The sequence below is a fragment of the Kogia breviceps genome, chromosome 10, assembly GCF_026419965.1.
Source record: "Kogia breviceps isolate mKogBre1 chromosome 10, mKogBre1 haplotype 1, whole genome shotgun sequence".
In the NCBI taxonomy this organism is placed as follows: domain Eukaryota; kingdom Metazoa; phylum Chordata; class Mammalia; order Artiodactyla; family Physeteridae; genus Kogia; species Kogia breviceps.
Window position 1 is genome coordinate 65,291,454 of NC_081319.1, and position 17,370 is coordinate 65,308,823.

The 17,370-nt window shown below is 37.6% G+C and overlaps 1 protein-coding gene across 3 annotated transcripts in view; it reads left to right on the forward strand.

Moving 5' to 3' along the window:
• COL21A1 (collagen type XXI alpha 1 chain) overlaps positions 1-12,712 on the forward strand; it is a 189,874-nt gene extending 177,162 nt beyond the window's left edge. For all 3 annotated transcript variants that reach the window (XM_059075954.2, XM_067043129.1, XM_059075953.2), the window contains 9 exons: positions 715-786; positions 2,472-2,507; positions 5,218-5,262; positions 7,706-7,738; positions 8,319-8,465; positions 8,555-8,609; positions 9,115-9,315; positions 10,125-10,202; positions 11,546-12,712. In XM_059075954.2, the coding sequence (XP_058931937.1) occupies positions 715-786; positions 2,472-2,507; positions 5,218-5,262; positions 7,706-7,738; positions 8,319-8,465; positions 8,555-8,609; positions 9,115-9,315; positions 10,125-10,202; positions 11,546-11,733 (855 nt within the window). In that variant the 3' untranslated portion in view covers positions 11,734-12,712. The remainder of the gene's footprint in view (positions 1-714; positions 787-2,471; positions 2,508-5,217; positions 5,263-7,705; positions 7,739-8,318; positions 8,466-8,554; positions 8,610-9,114; positions 9,316-10,124; positions 10,203-11,545) is intronic.
• The last annotated feature ends 4,658 nt before the right edge of the window (positions 12,713-17,370 follow it).

The following is a 17,370-nucleotide window of genomic DNA, read 5'->3' on the forward strand; positions in this document are numbered from 1 at the left end:
AATATTGTTTATAAAAATAAAAATTGTGAAAGTGAATGTTTAACAATAGAAATTTTATTAAATATGGTAAATCAATATAGTTGAATACTGTTCTGTAATTTAAAATTTTTAAAAACAATGGCATATAAAGAACTCACAATATTAATATATTTTGAAGTAAATGATATAAATTATGCATATACAGCACATTTTAGTATCTAAGTGGTGTATGTGTTTGTGAGAGGTAGAGGGAAAAATATATAACCAAATAAAAATAGTGGGTAATGAGATTTTGAATAATTTTATTACTTCTATTTACTTACCAGTTTTGTAACAATAAAATAAGTTTTTTTAAAGGAGGATTATGAGAAAAAGCAATTTCAAGGAGGACGGGAAAGTATTAGTAAATACAAAGAGAGATACCTGTGTTTATTATTTTCACTGCTTTATTATTTATTGTTGACATTATAAATATAATAAAAATACCAAATGTTTATAAAATTTTAAAATATGATATGATCTCAGAATTTCTTAACTAGCAAGGATAGGAAAAAATATAAGAAGTTTTATTGGGACTTCAGTGAACTTTACTCTTCTTTACTATTTCTATAGTAATAACTCTAACAAAATTTTTAACTATCAGTTTTAAATTTGAGATGTATATAGAGATAAAAACAGTGGTTTTTTTCACAAGCAGTAAGCCTGTGATCTTCATGTGAATTCTGTGTTACTTAGGGAGAACCAGGAGCAGTGGGTCTGCCAGGAGAACCAGGATACCTGGGTTTACCTGGAATTCAAGGGAAAAAGGTATGATATTTAGGACATATAATTCAATGTTAATCAGCTATTACCATGTAAGTTTTCTTTTTGTGCACGTAGCGTAGAAGGGCCAATTATGCATTCAATGATGAGCTGACCTATGTATTTGGTGTACGTATAATGTGTTCGACCTCATGCTAAGAGCTGTGGCACCTTTCATGTCCCCGCCTAGGTACTGTCTCCTAGATGAGGACCTTCGAAGAGACAGATCAAAAAATATAAAAATACAATTAAATAATATCTTATAAATTCAGATTGTTCTGTCATCAATCCAGATGTGTCAAGAACTTTTTAGGGAAAGTATTCCATGTGAGGCACTCTTACCAAAATATGAATATCACTCTTACCAAAACGGGGACAAAAGTCTGAAACAATAAAAATTACAGCCAGAATGCTTGACCATGGCATTCCTATCTGTGAAACAATTATATTACATAATAGTTCACTTAAAATTAATTTAAGGAGTTTAAAATACAAAGCATATATATTCATATAAAATGTTTTGGTGAGATAAAACAGCATCACTTTGGGTTCTCTCTCTCTCCTATTAAGTAAAGGAACTCTGAGCTGTATCTGTACAAATGTTGTTGTTGGCTTGAAGGCTTTGAGCAAGAACTGACTGCCCACCTGTCAGAGAATTCCATGCCCCTGCAGATATATACAGTTCAGGTTAAAAGTGGATGTATTGGCTTTTGTTCTGCAGAGGATACAAACTGTTATGTCTCCGTCTTTGTATCCCTTGCTCTTTCAGTTTTTCTACCATTTCATTTTTTCTATCCCTCATGTATTATCTGCTCAGCCCCTAGATTACTGTACCTAGTGTGATCCCTTTTGCTCTGATGAGAGGCAGGCAGTACTTGCTGACACAGGAATGACCCTCACAGCAGCAATTAAGTGTTAGACCATCAGTGAATATTAAGTAAATCTACTGTGAATATGTTTGGATTTAGAGAATTTCCTTGTTCAGAAACCTGCCAGTTAAAAGAAAATCTGTATTTTATTCGCCGTAAACACAAAACTCTACTCTTTATGTTTGGATAGCATGGTAGAAAGGAAATTTGGAAAGAGCGTCCAAGTTCAACCTTGGGCAAATGCTTACCTTTCCTGATCTGTGGGTACATTATAAGAACAAAGACACTGAACTAGTTGGTTTCAAACATCTCTTCTAGCTGAGAAATTCCAGGAAACAATATTATGGAATATGAATTTCCCCCCAAAAGTTAATTTTTGAAGCATATATTTTCTAAAATATTATTTCAACATTGTTTTATTTCATTTTTTCCTATAAATTTGTGGCCATTATTAGCTTAATAGTAGAAGGCTTTTCAGTTTGATTTCATAAAACAAGATTGGTCAAAAAATAAGTCCTCTCTTTGTTTAACTTCAGATTGTGATCAATATAGAAAAGTTGTTTTCTTCCTTATAAAATAGAAATTATAGTAAATTTTCTTTTGAATGTAAGAGCACAAGAAAGTATTCATTTAGAACATCATCTTGACATAATGTGTTTTTACTTTCTTCTCAAATATCATGTTGGAGTCAACTTCTGTTTATAAGGCACTTGTAGAATTTGCATGAGACCATATATTTTTCTTGGCTGAATAAAAGCATGTTTATTTGAAAGGATACAGAATATATGACATTATGATACATATTAAATGGCCTTTTTACAGGGGGACAAAGGAAATCAAGGCGAAAAGGGAATTCAGGTATGTTACTGGCTTTTTTTTTTGGCTTGGCAGAAACTCAGGGCTTCATTCTTTTTAATTCGTACATGGCTTTTCCAGTTCCTTTCTGTTTTACCGTCAATATCTGTTAAATCCCAGCTTTCTTATTTTACTAAACTTCTCAAAACACATCAAATCTAACTTTAACATTCTTCACTACATCAGTATTGTAGGAAACTTGGGAACCAAGCAATTCAACAAAATAACATACGGATTTTATCACATGCTTGTAATATCTATTTATTTATATATTTTATGGTGTGTTGGTTTCCACAAATGATTTGACATGGCTTATGGCAGAAATAAATTTGATAAGAAACTGTTAACACCATATATAAAACATATTCAAACTAATAAACAGAAGGAGAATTATACCAGAAAATTAGATCAGGCTGAGGAAATCTAGGGTAATTTAGAAGGACGTTTGGTTTTGGGCGTCTTAGCAACAAAGGCAAAGAGGAGAAACATGCTACAGCTTTGGGAGATGAAGACAGTTTCACCTCAGTCCGAGTGGCCCTCAGACGGTTTTTTTATTAACTGAACCCTGACCCGTGAGTAGGACGCTGCTGACTGAATCAGTGACACACTGATCAGGAATAAACTATATCTGTTGGTCTTTCAGTCTTTTAAGTTCTAGAAATGTAAGACTTTTCCAACCATGAATTACAAATCAAGTGTCCAGACAGTACTTTAATGATGTTTTTAAGATTACAAAGCTCAGCTGTAGGGGCTTTCCTGATGGTCCAGTGGTTAAGAATCTGTGCTTCCAATGCAGGGAGCACAGGTTTCATCCCTCGTCGGGAACTAAGATCCCCACATGCTGTGAGGTGTGGCCAACAAAATAAAGTTCAGTTATAGTGGCTGAGTCTTGCTACGTAAAGCACTTTGCAAAATTCGCAGAACTTTGAAAGCTCTAGAATATCTGGTGGCATAAAAGGAAATTTCAAATTTAGGTAATAATAGCATCAAAATCTGCTAAGGTCACAGTCTGAACACCGTTTCAGACAATGAAACTTGAACTAAGCCCCTTCCCCCCATCCCACTGTCCTGGCCATTTCTTGTCATGGGTCCTGGGTGACTGTAATATCCTTCTAACTGGTCTCCTTGAGTCCAGTCCACCCCTTCCCCCCACACTTTTACCAGCATCAATAACTAAGTTACACAACTGCTTAGGAGTCCTTCAGTGATGCTCCACACACATTTCAAGATGAAGTCCAGCCCATAAAGTGCCTCCTTGTGGGACTGAATCTTCTTTTGTCTTATCTCTTTGCCAGTCTACCCACTATTATCCGCTCCTGCCCTGCTGCTTTAGCTGGAAGAAATTACACACCTCTGTCCTGTTTCTGCTCTCCCTGCCACACTCCCCTGTCTGCTCCAGTTGGGTACTACTTACACATCCCTGAGGGCTGCACTCAAGGTGGAGTGCCTCTTTATTAGATGCCTCCCCCTATGTCCCAATAGTATCCGTTCCAGATATATAATTATACACTGCATCCTTATCAGACAGTATTTTCATCATTCTTTTTTAATAGAATTCCAATAGAATTTAGTTGTATATATTTTCATTGATATAATGAACATATAATATTGTATAAGTTTAAGGTATACAGGGCACAATGTTAATATATAATAATGAATAAGTTTAAGGTGTACAAAGTGTAAGTTTAAGGTGTACGAGTTTAAGGTGTACAAGTTTACGGTGATATAATTAACATATACCATTGTGTAAGTTTAAGGTGTACAAGGTGTAATTTATATATTGCAATACGATTACTACTGTACGGTTAGCTAACACCTTTATCATGTCACGTTAGTTTGTTTTTGTGTTGAGAACAGTTAAGATTTAGTATCTTAGCCACTTTGAAGTTTAGAATTTAACTGCTTATTAAAGAGATTAATTGCTTAGCTTTTGCACCACACAGTAAGCAACTTGAAGGCAACGTGGGGACACTGCAACAGTGTCCCTACAGCAAATAGGGCCCCTGGGAATTCATTGATGTAAGTAAGTAAATGAACAAACCTCTATGCAGGAGTGATTTACAATTTCAGTCACTAGATCTTTAATTGATTGTATATCTAGGTGTATGTTTTGCTAGCAACTGCTAATTATCCTGTTCAACATAGGGATGAAATAGTAGAGTTTCAGGGTCTGGCCCAATGTCTTATACAAGGAGGATGTCCCCAAATATTAATTGAATGGACAAATGTGTTTATATCTTTATTAGTTTTTTCTCTATTTGTCCTAATTTAAAGATCTTCGTTCAAAATGTATTTTACAGTACATTTTTAATTCTAAAATGTCCTTCAAGTGATCTTCTTGCCCTCACATGTGTATAATCCACACTGAACATAAATAATGTCATTGAAATTAAGAAAATGACCACAGCTACTGGATTTTTAAATTATTTTCATGCTGTGAACATGGACTCGGCAGAACATCCTCAACTGTCTAACATTATTTACATGTTCCCCAAAGTCGGTAGTTCGTTCCTTGTCTTTATCCATTTTAACTGTAAGGTTAGGTTGACGTTCCTCTCACTTCTTTTTTTCTTCTCTTACATCATTTTATATATTTGCATCACTGCTCTTGTGACCTTTCTTCTAGACGACAGCACAGTACATAATTTGTGTTGTATATGTGATTGCATCATATGTGTGCAAACTAATGAATAACATTTATTCAATTTTAAAGGGTCAAAAGGGAGAGAATGGAAGACCAGGGATTCCAGGGCCACAGGTATTTTTTTTAATGGAAAATGAAATAATGAATCACATAATGAACAATACTGAGAGAGTGTTACTTGCAAATAAAAATGGGTGGGGAGAAGGGGAGATGTAACCTGCATTCTAAGTGCCCAAAGATGAGAATTTTAGTGGTGATGGTGATCAGAACTTTAATCTTTTGATTTATATTTTCATTTTCCCATGCTGATACTCTCAGTGGCTGTGAAACTTGATTTTCAATGCTTTTCTTCTGGCCAAATAAATGACTAAAGGTAGACAGTTCCACCCATTTCTTGGAGTAGTATTGGCCCAAGGCAGCCGTACATGGCAGCATCTGTGTACCTACTGTTGAGTTTTGATTTTCTTCTTGAAATGTGAGTAGTTGAGGCCATACATAGTGAAGGAATGTCCTTGTTTCCCTCTAGTTTGTTCAAAGATATAATTTGCTACACTAGAGATGAATTAAAATGCCATCTTGAGGAACTGTGTTGTGTAATAGATACATAATAAGATTGCCTTGCTTCTTCCTTGACTAAACTCTCCTCATGAAGCCATGTTTCGGTGAGATTGCCAAGTGGCATGTAGGTTCAGTCAGAGCCAAATTGGACAAATAAAAGCATCCAACTGATTAGGGATTGTGGGTGGGAGAAAGATTCAGTGATTCCACTGACTCTGGAGGTAGGGGGATAAAACTGTGAGGCGATGTCTCCAAGGACAGGGGTCTCTGGGTCCCTCACTTGGCGGAATGGGGGAGACCATTGGTGTGGGGGGAGTCTTTGAAAGCACATAGCCCTAAGGTTGTCTGAGATGGAGGGTGAGTGTTACAAGTCAAGAAGTTGAGAACTTAGAAGTGAACTTCAGAGCCAGAGTCACTGAAAGGAGAAATGGACAGAGTTTGCCTGCGTACAGTTATGTGCAATACAAAAGGTCTTCATTTTCCTGTCCCTTCACTCCACTCACGCCACTGGATGACAACCAGCCCTGTCCCTATTCCCCTCTGACCTGCTCTGTTTCCCTGAGTTAATCACACAGCATCTTTAAACAGCTCTACTCGTAGGAGAACCCTCACCCCTTCATCCATCACCCTCCGCAAGCCAGGCCTTTTACCCCAAATTGTTATTCACAGTAACTCTCTGATAGAAGGATATTTTCTTTAGATTTTGAGTTCACAACTTGGCTAGCTCACTGGTTGACAGATGACACTCTCTGCAAGTTCCCACCCCCTCTTCTTTTTTAATCTCACTTGTCAAGGAAAAGAGGAAGTCTACTCCCCTAAGGCAGGATTTGGGTTCCCTAGAAAGCTTCTGTCCTGGGTGTGTTGGAAGCTGCATTTTCCACCACCAGGAACTGAGTCTACAGGGAGAATGGCAGGGGGTGGGGGGTGGGGGAGCAGGACAGCCATTGCCTTTCAGCAGCTGGATACTTGTCCCAATCTCTCAAAGTAAACAAAGTCCTAGTTAACTGTCATCCTACCAAGGGCTGCACGTGTGTGATTTTTCTGGCGTTCATGTTGTGAATGGGGTCCAAGCGAATGTTTCCCTCATGAAGTCATCTTAGTGGATTCTCAGATGACAGCTGTTTTCAGTTTTAGCTCTCATTTGGTTCTAGTCCAGAGAGCTTACTATTTTATGTTTCCTCTTACTCTGGCTCCATTTGTAATATTCTGTCTGGTAGCAACCCCTGCATTTCTTCAGAAACTTCCATATTTAAAGAATGGCCTTACAGAGAGCGTTTTACTTGCTGATTGATTTTTTTAAATACATCTTTATTGGAATGTAATTGCTTTGCAATGGTGTGTTAGTTTCTGCTTTATAACAAAGTGAATCAGCTATACATATACATATATCCCCCTATCTCCTTCCTCTTGTTTCCCCCTCCCACCCTCTCTATCCCACCCTCTAGGTGGTCACAAATCACAGAGCTGATCTCCCTGTGCTATGCCGCTGCTTCCCACTAGCTAGCTATTTTATATTTGGTAGTATATATAAGTCCATGCCACTCTCTCACTTCATCCCAGCTTACCCTTCCCCTCCCCATGTCCTCAAGTCCATTCTCTATGTCTGCATCTTTATTCCTGTCCTTATCCTAGGTTCTTCAGAACCATTTTTTTTTTTTTACATTCCATATATATGTGTTAGCATACGGTATTTGGTTTTCTCTTTCTGACTTACTTCACTCTGTATGACAGACTCTAGGTCCATCCACCTCACTACAAATAAAGCAGAGGGAGGAGCACTCCCAAACTCACTCTACGAGGCCACCATCACCCTGATACCAAAACCAGATAAAGATGTTACAAAGAAAGAAAACTACAGGCCAATATCACCAATGAACATAGATCCAAACTGAAAATTAAAGTTTGATTAAATGTGTGGTAAAGGGTGCATGCCGCATTGCTAGTACTGTAGCTTGCACATTTATGTATTTATTTATTTTTTCCTTATTAATTTTCAAAGGGAATTCAAGGCCATCATGGTACAAAAGGAGAGGTATGTTTCTTCATGTATTATGCTGTCTGTTCAGTCCTCATGGCTTGATTTTTAATACTGTGTAAATCTAGCTATTGACATCACAAACAGAAAATATCTTTCATGTTCTTTAGTATTCCTAAATAGAGATTTTCAGAATATGTAGATTCACTGAATTAGGTATGAAATGTTACATATTTGCGAGTAATATTGATTCTTCTTCTAAATTAGGAGCTAAGTTTTTCTGCATGTTTTTCAGTAAAGAATATTGTGTATTTCTACATCTATCTCTCTAGGATTTAAACTCCTTGGGGATAGGACTGTGTCATGTTCATCATTGTATCTCTGGCACTATGCATATTGCTTAATCAATATATGTACTAGGTAGTGGTTATTTGTAGGGTTGGATGGATGGATAAATGACAGTTTAATATAATATGAAATTTCCTTCCTGATCAATTACACTGTTTCCCAACAGTTTCCTATATAACTTAGATATATGTTTGTATATTTTCATATCCATATCCTTAAGACTTTTATGATGCAGTTATACCTCCTGAAATATTTAAATAGAAATTTGGAAGATTTCTTTTGTTTTTAGAGAGGTGAAAAGGGAGAGCCTGGTGCCAGAGGTGCCACTGGACCCAAAGGAGAATCTGGAGTGGATGGTGTGATGGGGCCTATGGGTCCTCAGGGGCAACCCGGGGAAGCAGGTCCTCAGGGACCCCCAGGACTGGATGGGAAGCCTGTATGTATTCTGCTTCTTTCACAGTTTTCATATTTCTGTTGCTTTTTACTTGGTATGTCAATGTTATAACCCTTAATAATTTGATGCAGGGGAGAGAATTTTCAGAACAGTTTATTCGACAAGTTTGCACTGATGTATTAAGAGGTAAGTCTCCAACATAGAGATTTTAATAACTTTCAAATTTCAAAAGTAATACAAATTCTTTGTAGAAATTATAAAAGATATAAGTAAGATTAAGAAAATAAAGGACATTTATCAACCTCTGTTTTTTTTTCCAGATAAGTATTTTTATAAAGGTAAAATATTATATGTACCTTTTGTAATCTTTTTAATAAAGCAATTTATCATTATTTCACCATTGATTAAATTTTCTTCACTGACATAATTCTGGTAATTTTGTTTATAATATGATGTCTATAGCTTAATTTACCAGTTTCTTTTAGAGGGGCACTTCCCTTTTTCCCTTACTTGAAGCAATTGCCACAATAAAATTATTGCACAGAGCAATGGACATTTCCATAGTTAAATTTCCAGAAGTGAAATTATTGGCCAAGAGATATGCATCTGTAAATTTAGAAAAAATATGAGTGATGTTATTAATGCCTATTCACCATTTACACATAAGGGATGGGGTTTCTTTGCTTTTAAGACCAGCTACCTGTCTTACTTCAAAGTGGAAGAATTCAGAGTTGTGATCACTGCCAGTCCCAGCACGGCTCCCCTGGTATTCCTGGGCCACCTGGTCCCATGGGCCCAGAAGGTCCCCCAGGATTCCCCGGTTTGCCAGGAAGAGATGGTGTTCCTGGATTAATGGGAGCTCCGGGACGCCCGGGTGCCAAAGGATTAAAAGGTACTTAGTTTGTATGTGTAAGCAAATAAACAACAGAAAAGGGTATTTTTTGTATTCACATCCTAAACTTATTTAACAGGCAAGAGTTTCTGCTTGTTTTCTTGAAGACAAAAAATTTTTCTATCCCTAAGTCTTTAAATAATTTGTCAGCTGAGTTAAAGAACAGTCATTCTATTTCATGAAAAAATATCCTAGAGTCAAGAGAGAGGTCAATGTTATGAAGCATGTGAACCTGTAAATCAGAAAATGTTGACAATGCACTTAGAAATTTTGCTTGAGTCTAATTAGGTCTTTAAACAGAACATCACAGACACCATTTCCTTTATTTTGACTTTGGTAACTTCTGTAACCATATCTAAAATTGTTTTCTATACATTTCTATAAGAAAAATGATGTTGTGCGACCAAACTTACTAATAGCCCACAACTTACTGCTCTTTGTTTTTGAATATTTATGTGAAATGTTGGTTGATAATTCTTTCTTTTTAATTTAATATTATAGGAACAATTTAGATGTTTCATCAAAGTAATAAAAGAACAACTATGAGTAACAAAAGGAGCTAATAATTCCAAACCATTTTCCTTTCTTAATATTTAATCTTCATTAAGTTTTTCTAGACCACTGATCATTTTATAAATTTTTGCTTCAAAAATTCTGTGTCCTGTTAATAATAATAAACAGGTGGCTGGCTAAATTTTAAAGATTTATTTTTCTTTTAATGTGTGTATTAACAGCTTTGAAAGAAACAATCTAGGAGGAGGTGACTTTATAGGAAAAGTAAGCTTACTCCCCTCTCTGACACTCTGCAGGCCTACCAGGACGAAATGGGGCAAAGGGGAGCCAAGGGCTTGGGTACCCTGGAGTACAAGGTCCTCCTGGTCCCCCAGGTATGAACTGATGATGCTCATAAGTGTTGCTGCACATTTTGTGTTAAGAAAATCATCATAGATCTCTGTCCAAAGACTTGAAACCAAGACTTTCGTTTCCTTTTTTGAGTGATTCACATTCAACACATTGAGTTCTAACTGCTAGAAGTTTTATCCTATATTATATCCATTAATCATTCAGGATTCTCTCTCACTTATCATTTAGACTCCTTAGAATACCACTCCTTAGAATAGTTCTCAGATGGTTCCAAGTCGCCCAGGCTTACCTAGTGTATATCACTGTTTAAATCTTTATGATTCTCAGGGAAGCAGAATAATGCTGAGATGGACTTGTAAGCCAGCCTCTGCTAGCTGCATTATTTAACTTCTCCGTGTGTCAGTTTCCTCACTTGTAAAATAGTGATGAGATGTCTTTTGCATCATGACATTGGTGGAAGATTAAATGAATTAATACATGTCGTGCTTTCAGAACAGCGCATGAAAAAGTTATATTTTCAATAAATGTGTACTATCATTATTATTTTAGATGTTATTACTGCTCGAGGCTTTTGGGTGGATCAAATGATTTAATACTTTGTATGTAAAGCATTTTGAACAATACTTTGTAATAGTTTAATTGCAGTTTAGTGCTGAATAAATGTTTATTAGTAGTAGTAGCAGGAAGTATTAGTGGTAGAAAGTGCCCCAGTCCACTCTGCTCCATCCCCAAACCTAAATATTTTGTTTTTGTTATTTGGGGTCATCAACTTTAAAAGGCCAATATCTTAGCTTGCGTTAATTTTTCTTTTTTTGAACATGCTAATTGAACTAAGTTATGGTTCACAAATTAGTGTTATAATACCTCTGTGTATTGATTACTAGTATATTATGGTAATGACAATGTATTTCATTGTGGAAACTAAAAATATATATCTATGTATATAATGGAAAAAGTCATTTTGACTACAAATATGGCACAAAAGTGGCTTTATTAGAGTTTTAGCTTACTGATATATTAACTACTAATTTATAATAATATTGGCAAAAGATAAGCTGAGAGGAAGAAATAGTTTGGACAATCACCAAATTGAAATATTAGAATGTTAGCTCTGTGTCTTCAGCGGCAGCATGATTGCATATTAACATAGCTTGACCTAGTTTTAAAAAAATTACTTTTGGATAGTTCTTTTCAAAATGGGAAGGTGTATAGAATTAGCAAGAGGATACCTCCTCTTTTCACATTAGTGCAAATACGTAAAAGTTTCAAGGGAGTCTTTTTACCAGTTTACATGTTTTGCAGATTCAGCTGTGTCAGCAACAAAACCAAACTCCTCTGTTCATATATTGCTAATGTCCCATCCTAGGTCCAGAGGGCCCCCCTGGAATAAGCAAAGAAGGTTCTCCAGGAGACCCAGGTCTCCCCGGCAAAGACGGAGACCACGGAAAACCTGGAATCCAAGGGCAGCCAGGACCCCCAGGCATCTGTGATCCCTCACTGTGTTTTAGTGTCATTGTCAGAAGAGATCCCTTTAGAAAAGGACCAAACTATTAGTGTCTGATGCCTCATTCAGCAGCCTAGGCATGGTGCTCTTCTTTTGTGGTCTTTGCATCTCAGGAAGATAACAACAGTAAGCCTTTGAAAAGAAACTCATGTACCTCGGTGTTTTTATTATTGTTTCTTTCCTTAAGGAAAAATATAGAAAAGGTCACACATACTGATTTTAAAGGCTCCTCAGTTCTTCAGAGCCTTTAGATTAGTAGCATTAACTAAATCTCAAGGGTTTCTTGTAAGTCCATTCATTTTAATCAAAGTCAAACATAAAAAACCACCATTGCCTGTCAGCCAGTCAATTTCAGTCACTGTGAAAAATTTCACATTCAGCCTCCATGCAGCAGAGTATTTGAGTTCAACTTCTTGTCTGTGTGAATTTCATGTTTCATAGCTCATAGCTCACACTTCTACATTAGTCCAAACGTGCATCTGGACATGGGAGATGAGATCAGGGCTGATAATCAGTTTGAGAACAGACCGTATTGCCACATCAGCACTTACTCCAGTGTCTGTGCTTACCAGACAGTGGTGATGGACTGTTGGTTGTTCAGTGTTTTGAATATCACCTCTGAACATACTGGAAAAAAAGTTTCACTGGACCTGGTCGATATGTTCAAAGGAATTGTAAATTCAGAAATACCAAAAAGACTTTCTTCTTCATACTTGCTTAGTAATTGGAATGTTTGTTGCATGCCTTCATTTTCCATTTCAGTTATTACATGTGTATATTCATATATGTTAACTTTTATTGTAGCAAAGCTAGTGGGAATCAATGCTCTAATTGACAGGAAAGGTAACTCCACAAATCCTAGGATGTCTTGATATTTTTAGCAGACTTTAAAATATTATAAACAGTCTTTGTGTACTGTACTTAATGCTTTTGTAAGAAACATAATTTGAGATATTCCATCCTTTATCATGCTCTACATTTTGTTATTTTGCTTATTATTCAAAGTACAATAAAGTTTTGTACAGGCCTGAATTCAGTGTCATTTTTTATACTTAATTTTAACTGATTCTTGAGTATATTATCCACTTGACATGGTCATTTATTCAATGGGTATAATTTATTAAATTATTTACCCTATTTTTAAATCACTGATTCATACAAAATAAGAACTTAGAAATTGGGTGGTGTGCTACTCACCTGGATGGGTACAGCATCTGCTTCCTGGCCCAGGAATGGCTGGTAATTGGAGTTTAGCTTAACTGATGATGTGTCCTGTGACTTTTATGAGAACCTTGGAGGCGACTGAAGCCCATACATTCAGCAGCTGAATTAACTTCAGGCTTGTTTTGATGTTCTGTCTCCAGCAAAGCCCCAGATATCTGTTAGAACTGACCAACCTACTCCTGGTAATTACAGCATTTCCTGGTAGACCTGGTGAAGGGGCAGAATAGGAACTTCCTTCTTCTCCTTGTTCATTTGACCAGCTTTGAGCACATGTGATGCCGAAAACTTGGTCTCTATGTACCAGTGCCAAATCGAATCTCAGAGACAGAGTTTTGGTTGAAGTAGAAAAAAATAGCTTTATTGCTTTGCCAGGCAAAGCGGGACACAACAGGGACACTCATGCCCTGGAAAGCTATGTGTCCCAACTTGGGAGGATTTAGTGAGAAGTTTTATAGCAATGATTCAAAGGTGGGGTTGCTGATAAGATGAGGGTGTGTGCAGGGCCTACACTCCTTTAATCTGGCCTCTTGATGAGCTTCTCTGATTCCTTTAATCTGGCCTTAGGGGGTCTTCTCTGGAATGAAGAATGCTTACATATCCCATTTATTGGGAGTTTTAGTTCTGTAAAGAGCTCAAAGACATTGTTATGTGTATCTCTTAAGGTGGAACTTGGACCCTGCCCCAAGGCTGCACTATTGTTTCTTGACTGCTCCTCCCTTGTCTCTGCATCCGCCTCCCTTCCCTGATTAGCAACTGTTTGAACCTGCCCTTTGGAGCTCAGGGAAGGTCATGGAGGCTGGAGTCTATTCCCTACAAACAAGAGATGGAGGACAGAAAGGCTTCCATGCCCAGGAGCCCCACAGGGTCCTGCTCAGTTTCACATGGCCATGTAATGCCTGGGACTGAGCCAGGGATACAATGGTGACATAGTCATGTGGTCTGGCCTGAGGACACTCATGTCTAATGAGGCACAGGTAGGAAAACAGGTGATTGCTATACATTCTAAGAAAGGAGAAAGTGCTATAGAAATGTATAGGGTGATGCTATGGACTAAATTGTGTTCCTACCAAATTCATGTATTAAAGCCTTAACCCTCATGGGACCCTGTTTGGAGGTAGGGCTTTTAGACTGTGATTAAGGTTAAATAAGGTTGGAAGGATGGCGTACTAATCCTATATGATTGGTAGCTCTATAAAAGGAGGAAGAGGGAAATCCCTCTTTCTCCACATGCACACATATGACAAAAGACCACGTGAGCACACAGTGATAAGGTGATGATTTAAGAGCCAGGAATTATCATACTAAGTGAAGTAAGCAAGACAGAGAAAGACAAAAATGATACAAATGAATTTATTTCAAAAGGGAAATAGATTCACAGACATAGAAAACAAACTTATAGTTACCAAAGTGGAAAGGTGGGGGGAGGGATAAATTAGGAGTTTGGGAGTAACATGTACACATATGACTGTATATAAAATAGATGACAAACAAGGCCGTCCTGTATCGTACAGGGAACTATATTCAATATTCTGTAATAACCTATAATGGAAAAGAATCTGAAAAAGAATAGATTCATAAGTATAGCTGAATCACTTTGCTGTACACCTGAAACTAACACAACATTGCAAATCAACTACACTTCAATTTTGAGAAATTACATTTTAAAAAAAGGAGCCAGGAAGATCACCCACCCTGATCTTGCACTTCTGGACTCTAGAACTAAAAGCAAATCCATTTCTCTAGTGTAGGCCACCCCATGTGTGGTGTTTTGTGTGGGAGCCCAAGTCGTAAAACAGATGAGTGTGGGGAAAGCTTCCCTAAAGCAATAGTTATAAACTGAGATTTGAAAGACCAGGAGGCATTAGCAGCCCACCAAGTCATGTCAAGCAAATAAAAATGAGCAAAGTCTAGGGGATTAGAAAAGGCCTGGAGAACTGAGGACAAAACCTAGTGAAACCGAGTGGGACCCTGTGGGGCTTCTGGACAGGGAAGTCTTTCCATGTTCCTTGTTTCTTGTTTGTAGGGAACAGCTTCCAGCCTCCACAACCTTCCCTGAGTCCCAAAGGGCAGATTCGAGCAGTTGCTAATCAGGGGAGGGGGATACAGAGACAAAGGAAGGGCAGCCAAGAAACCACCTGAGGCCAGATTAAAGGAACCAGAGAAGCTCATCAAGTTAGGAGATCACCTGGCCATATTAAAGGAGTGCAGGCCCTGCACACACTCTAATCTTATCAGCAACCCCACCTTTGAATCATTGCTATAAAACTCCTCACCAAATCCTCCCAGGTTGGGACACATAGTTTTTCAGGGCGTGAGCCTGTTGTGTCCCCCTTTGCTTGACAAAGCAATAAAGCAATTCTTTTCTACTTCACCCAAAACTCTGTCTCCAAGATTCGATTAGCCACCAATGCACAGAGGAATCACTAGGGAATATAAATCGTATTTACTTTTAGTATCTGCTTTTAAAATTGGTACCTCAAGATGAACTATTTCTGTAATTTATCATGGTATATATGTCCTAACATATTTTTGCCATGTACAAATTTGAGACTAACTCATAAAACACTGATGTTTAAGAATGAATAGGCGAATGGTTTTGTCCTGCAAATACATTTTGACCATAATGGTGTACCAGCATCTTACATGCAAGGCCTTTTAGCCTAGTTACAAGAGCATGGCTTCCATAGTGAGGTTGCCACTGTTTTTTTCCAGTAGGAGCCTTCAGAAAATGTATTTATCTTCTTGTGCCTAAGTCTCTTCATATATTAAATAAGGAATATTAATAGTACTTACCTAATAGTAAGGATTAGGATTATGAGGATTCAATGAGATAAAACAAAAATATTGGGCTTCCCTGGTGGCACAGTGGTTGAGAGTCCGCCTGCCGATGCAGCGGACATACGTTCGTGCCCCGGTCCGGGAAGATCCCACAGGCCGCGGAGTGGCTGGGCCTGTGAGCCATGGCCACTGAGCCTGCAAGTCCGGAGCCTGTGCTCCGCAACGGGAGAGGCCACAACAGTGAGAGGTCCGCGTGCCGCAAAAAACAAAAAGAAAAATTAATCCATAGAATAATGTCTGATCATCTACCAGAGCCACACAGAAAATGTGAGATTAGCAAATTTTGCAATGAAATATTTAAAAAACTTATTCAAAACATTTTATATTTGTGCAACTAACACTGATAAAGTTAATTTGATTCATTGCCATTAAGAATGAAACTCAGTCTTAAGGGTAACAACAATTCTCAGTAAAGGCTCTCTTGACCAGGTTTTGATTCATCCTGGTCTCAAACGTAAAGTGGGAACAATTTGGGGGGGGAAATCAGCAAACCCCTGGGGTTTATAGTCTTTAGTTATTTTATCTGTATTTTATTCTGTTAGATGTATTTATATCAACTGTATTTTATCCTTGGTTCTTAGAACTTTACCAGGTAATTATTTCATTTCCATCATGAAGAGATTTTCAATTGAGATGGAGCTGCAGATCATTCTTTTTATCCCCAGTAGAGGGCAGCAAAATACATATATACCCACATACACAGAAATAAGCTATGATAACTTCCTCTCATTATATTAATCATATAAACTATCACTGTGTATATTTAGCCTGAACATTTTCTTGGTTTTGTATGCATAGTTAGATTTACATCCTTAAAACCTTAATTATTCCAAAGGAGAAAAAAATTCACAAGGTTTTTATAAATTGAACACCTAAGCCAGAGTTCATGAAGCCGTTTATATTTTGATATCTTGCCTATCTGCTTTACCTTGGCATGATTTAGTTTATTGACTTAAAGTGCTCTGGCTAGGACCTTTGATTATAGCTTCAGAATGGTAACTTTATTGGCAGGGAGCCAATAAAGCCAATAAAGGAGCGTTCTGAAGCTCGCTCCTGGGATTCCTCAGTTGTGGATCCGGCCCCTTAGCTGCTATTCAGCTGTGTTGTGTCTGAGGCAGGCAGAAAACTGTCCTTATCGTTATATAGAGATTACAGTGAAGAGCCAAACCACACATCCTATGGTCTTGTATGGTACATGGTGTAAGCTGTCAACACAGCGAAGTACCCACGCTGTGCCTGAGACACTGAGAGCCTAATCTTCGAAAGCTCTGAGGTGTGATGGGGAGACAGAGGGAAATTCAAATGAACAGTCTGTCTGTAGTTTACAAAGACCAGTAATAAACCTGTACTTTAGTAAAATGGAGCTGCAAAAGTTTTAACACAATTTTACCTTAAAAGCTACATAGAGGATCTTATTTTGCCCCGCATAACACATTTGAAATAAGGAACGTTACTGTTCCTACTCACTAAATTAGGTCTGGGTTCTGCCTTCCCCAAGGCAGGTTTCACAGAGAAGTTTTGAGTAAATAGATTTCAAAAGGACAACTGGAAGTAGCTGACTGGAGTGTCATTCTGAATAAGCGAGAATGACAAGCAGAAACAAGGTTTTTCCGTCGTGTCCCCAG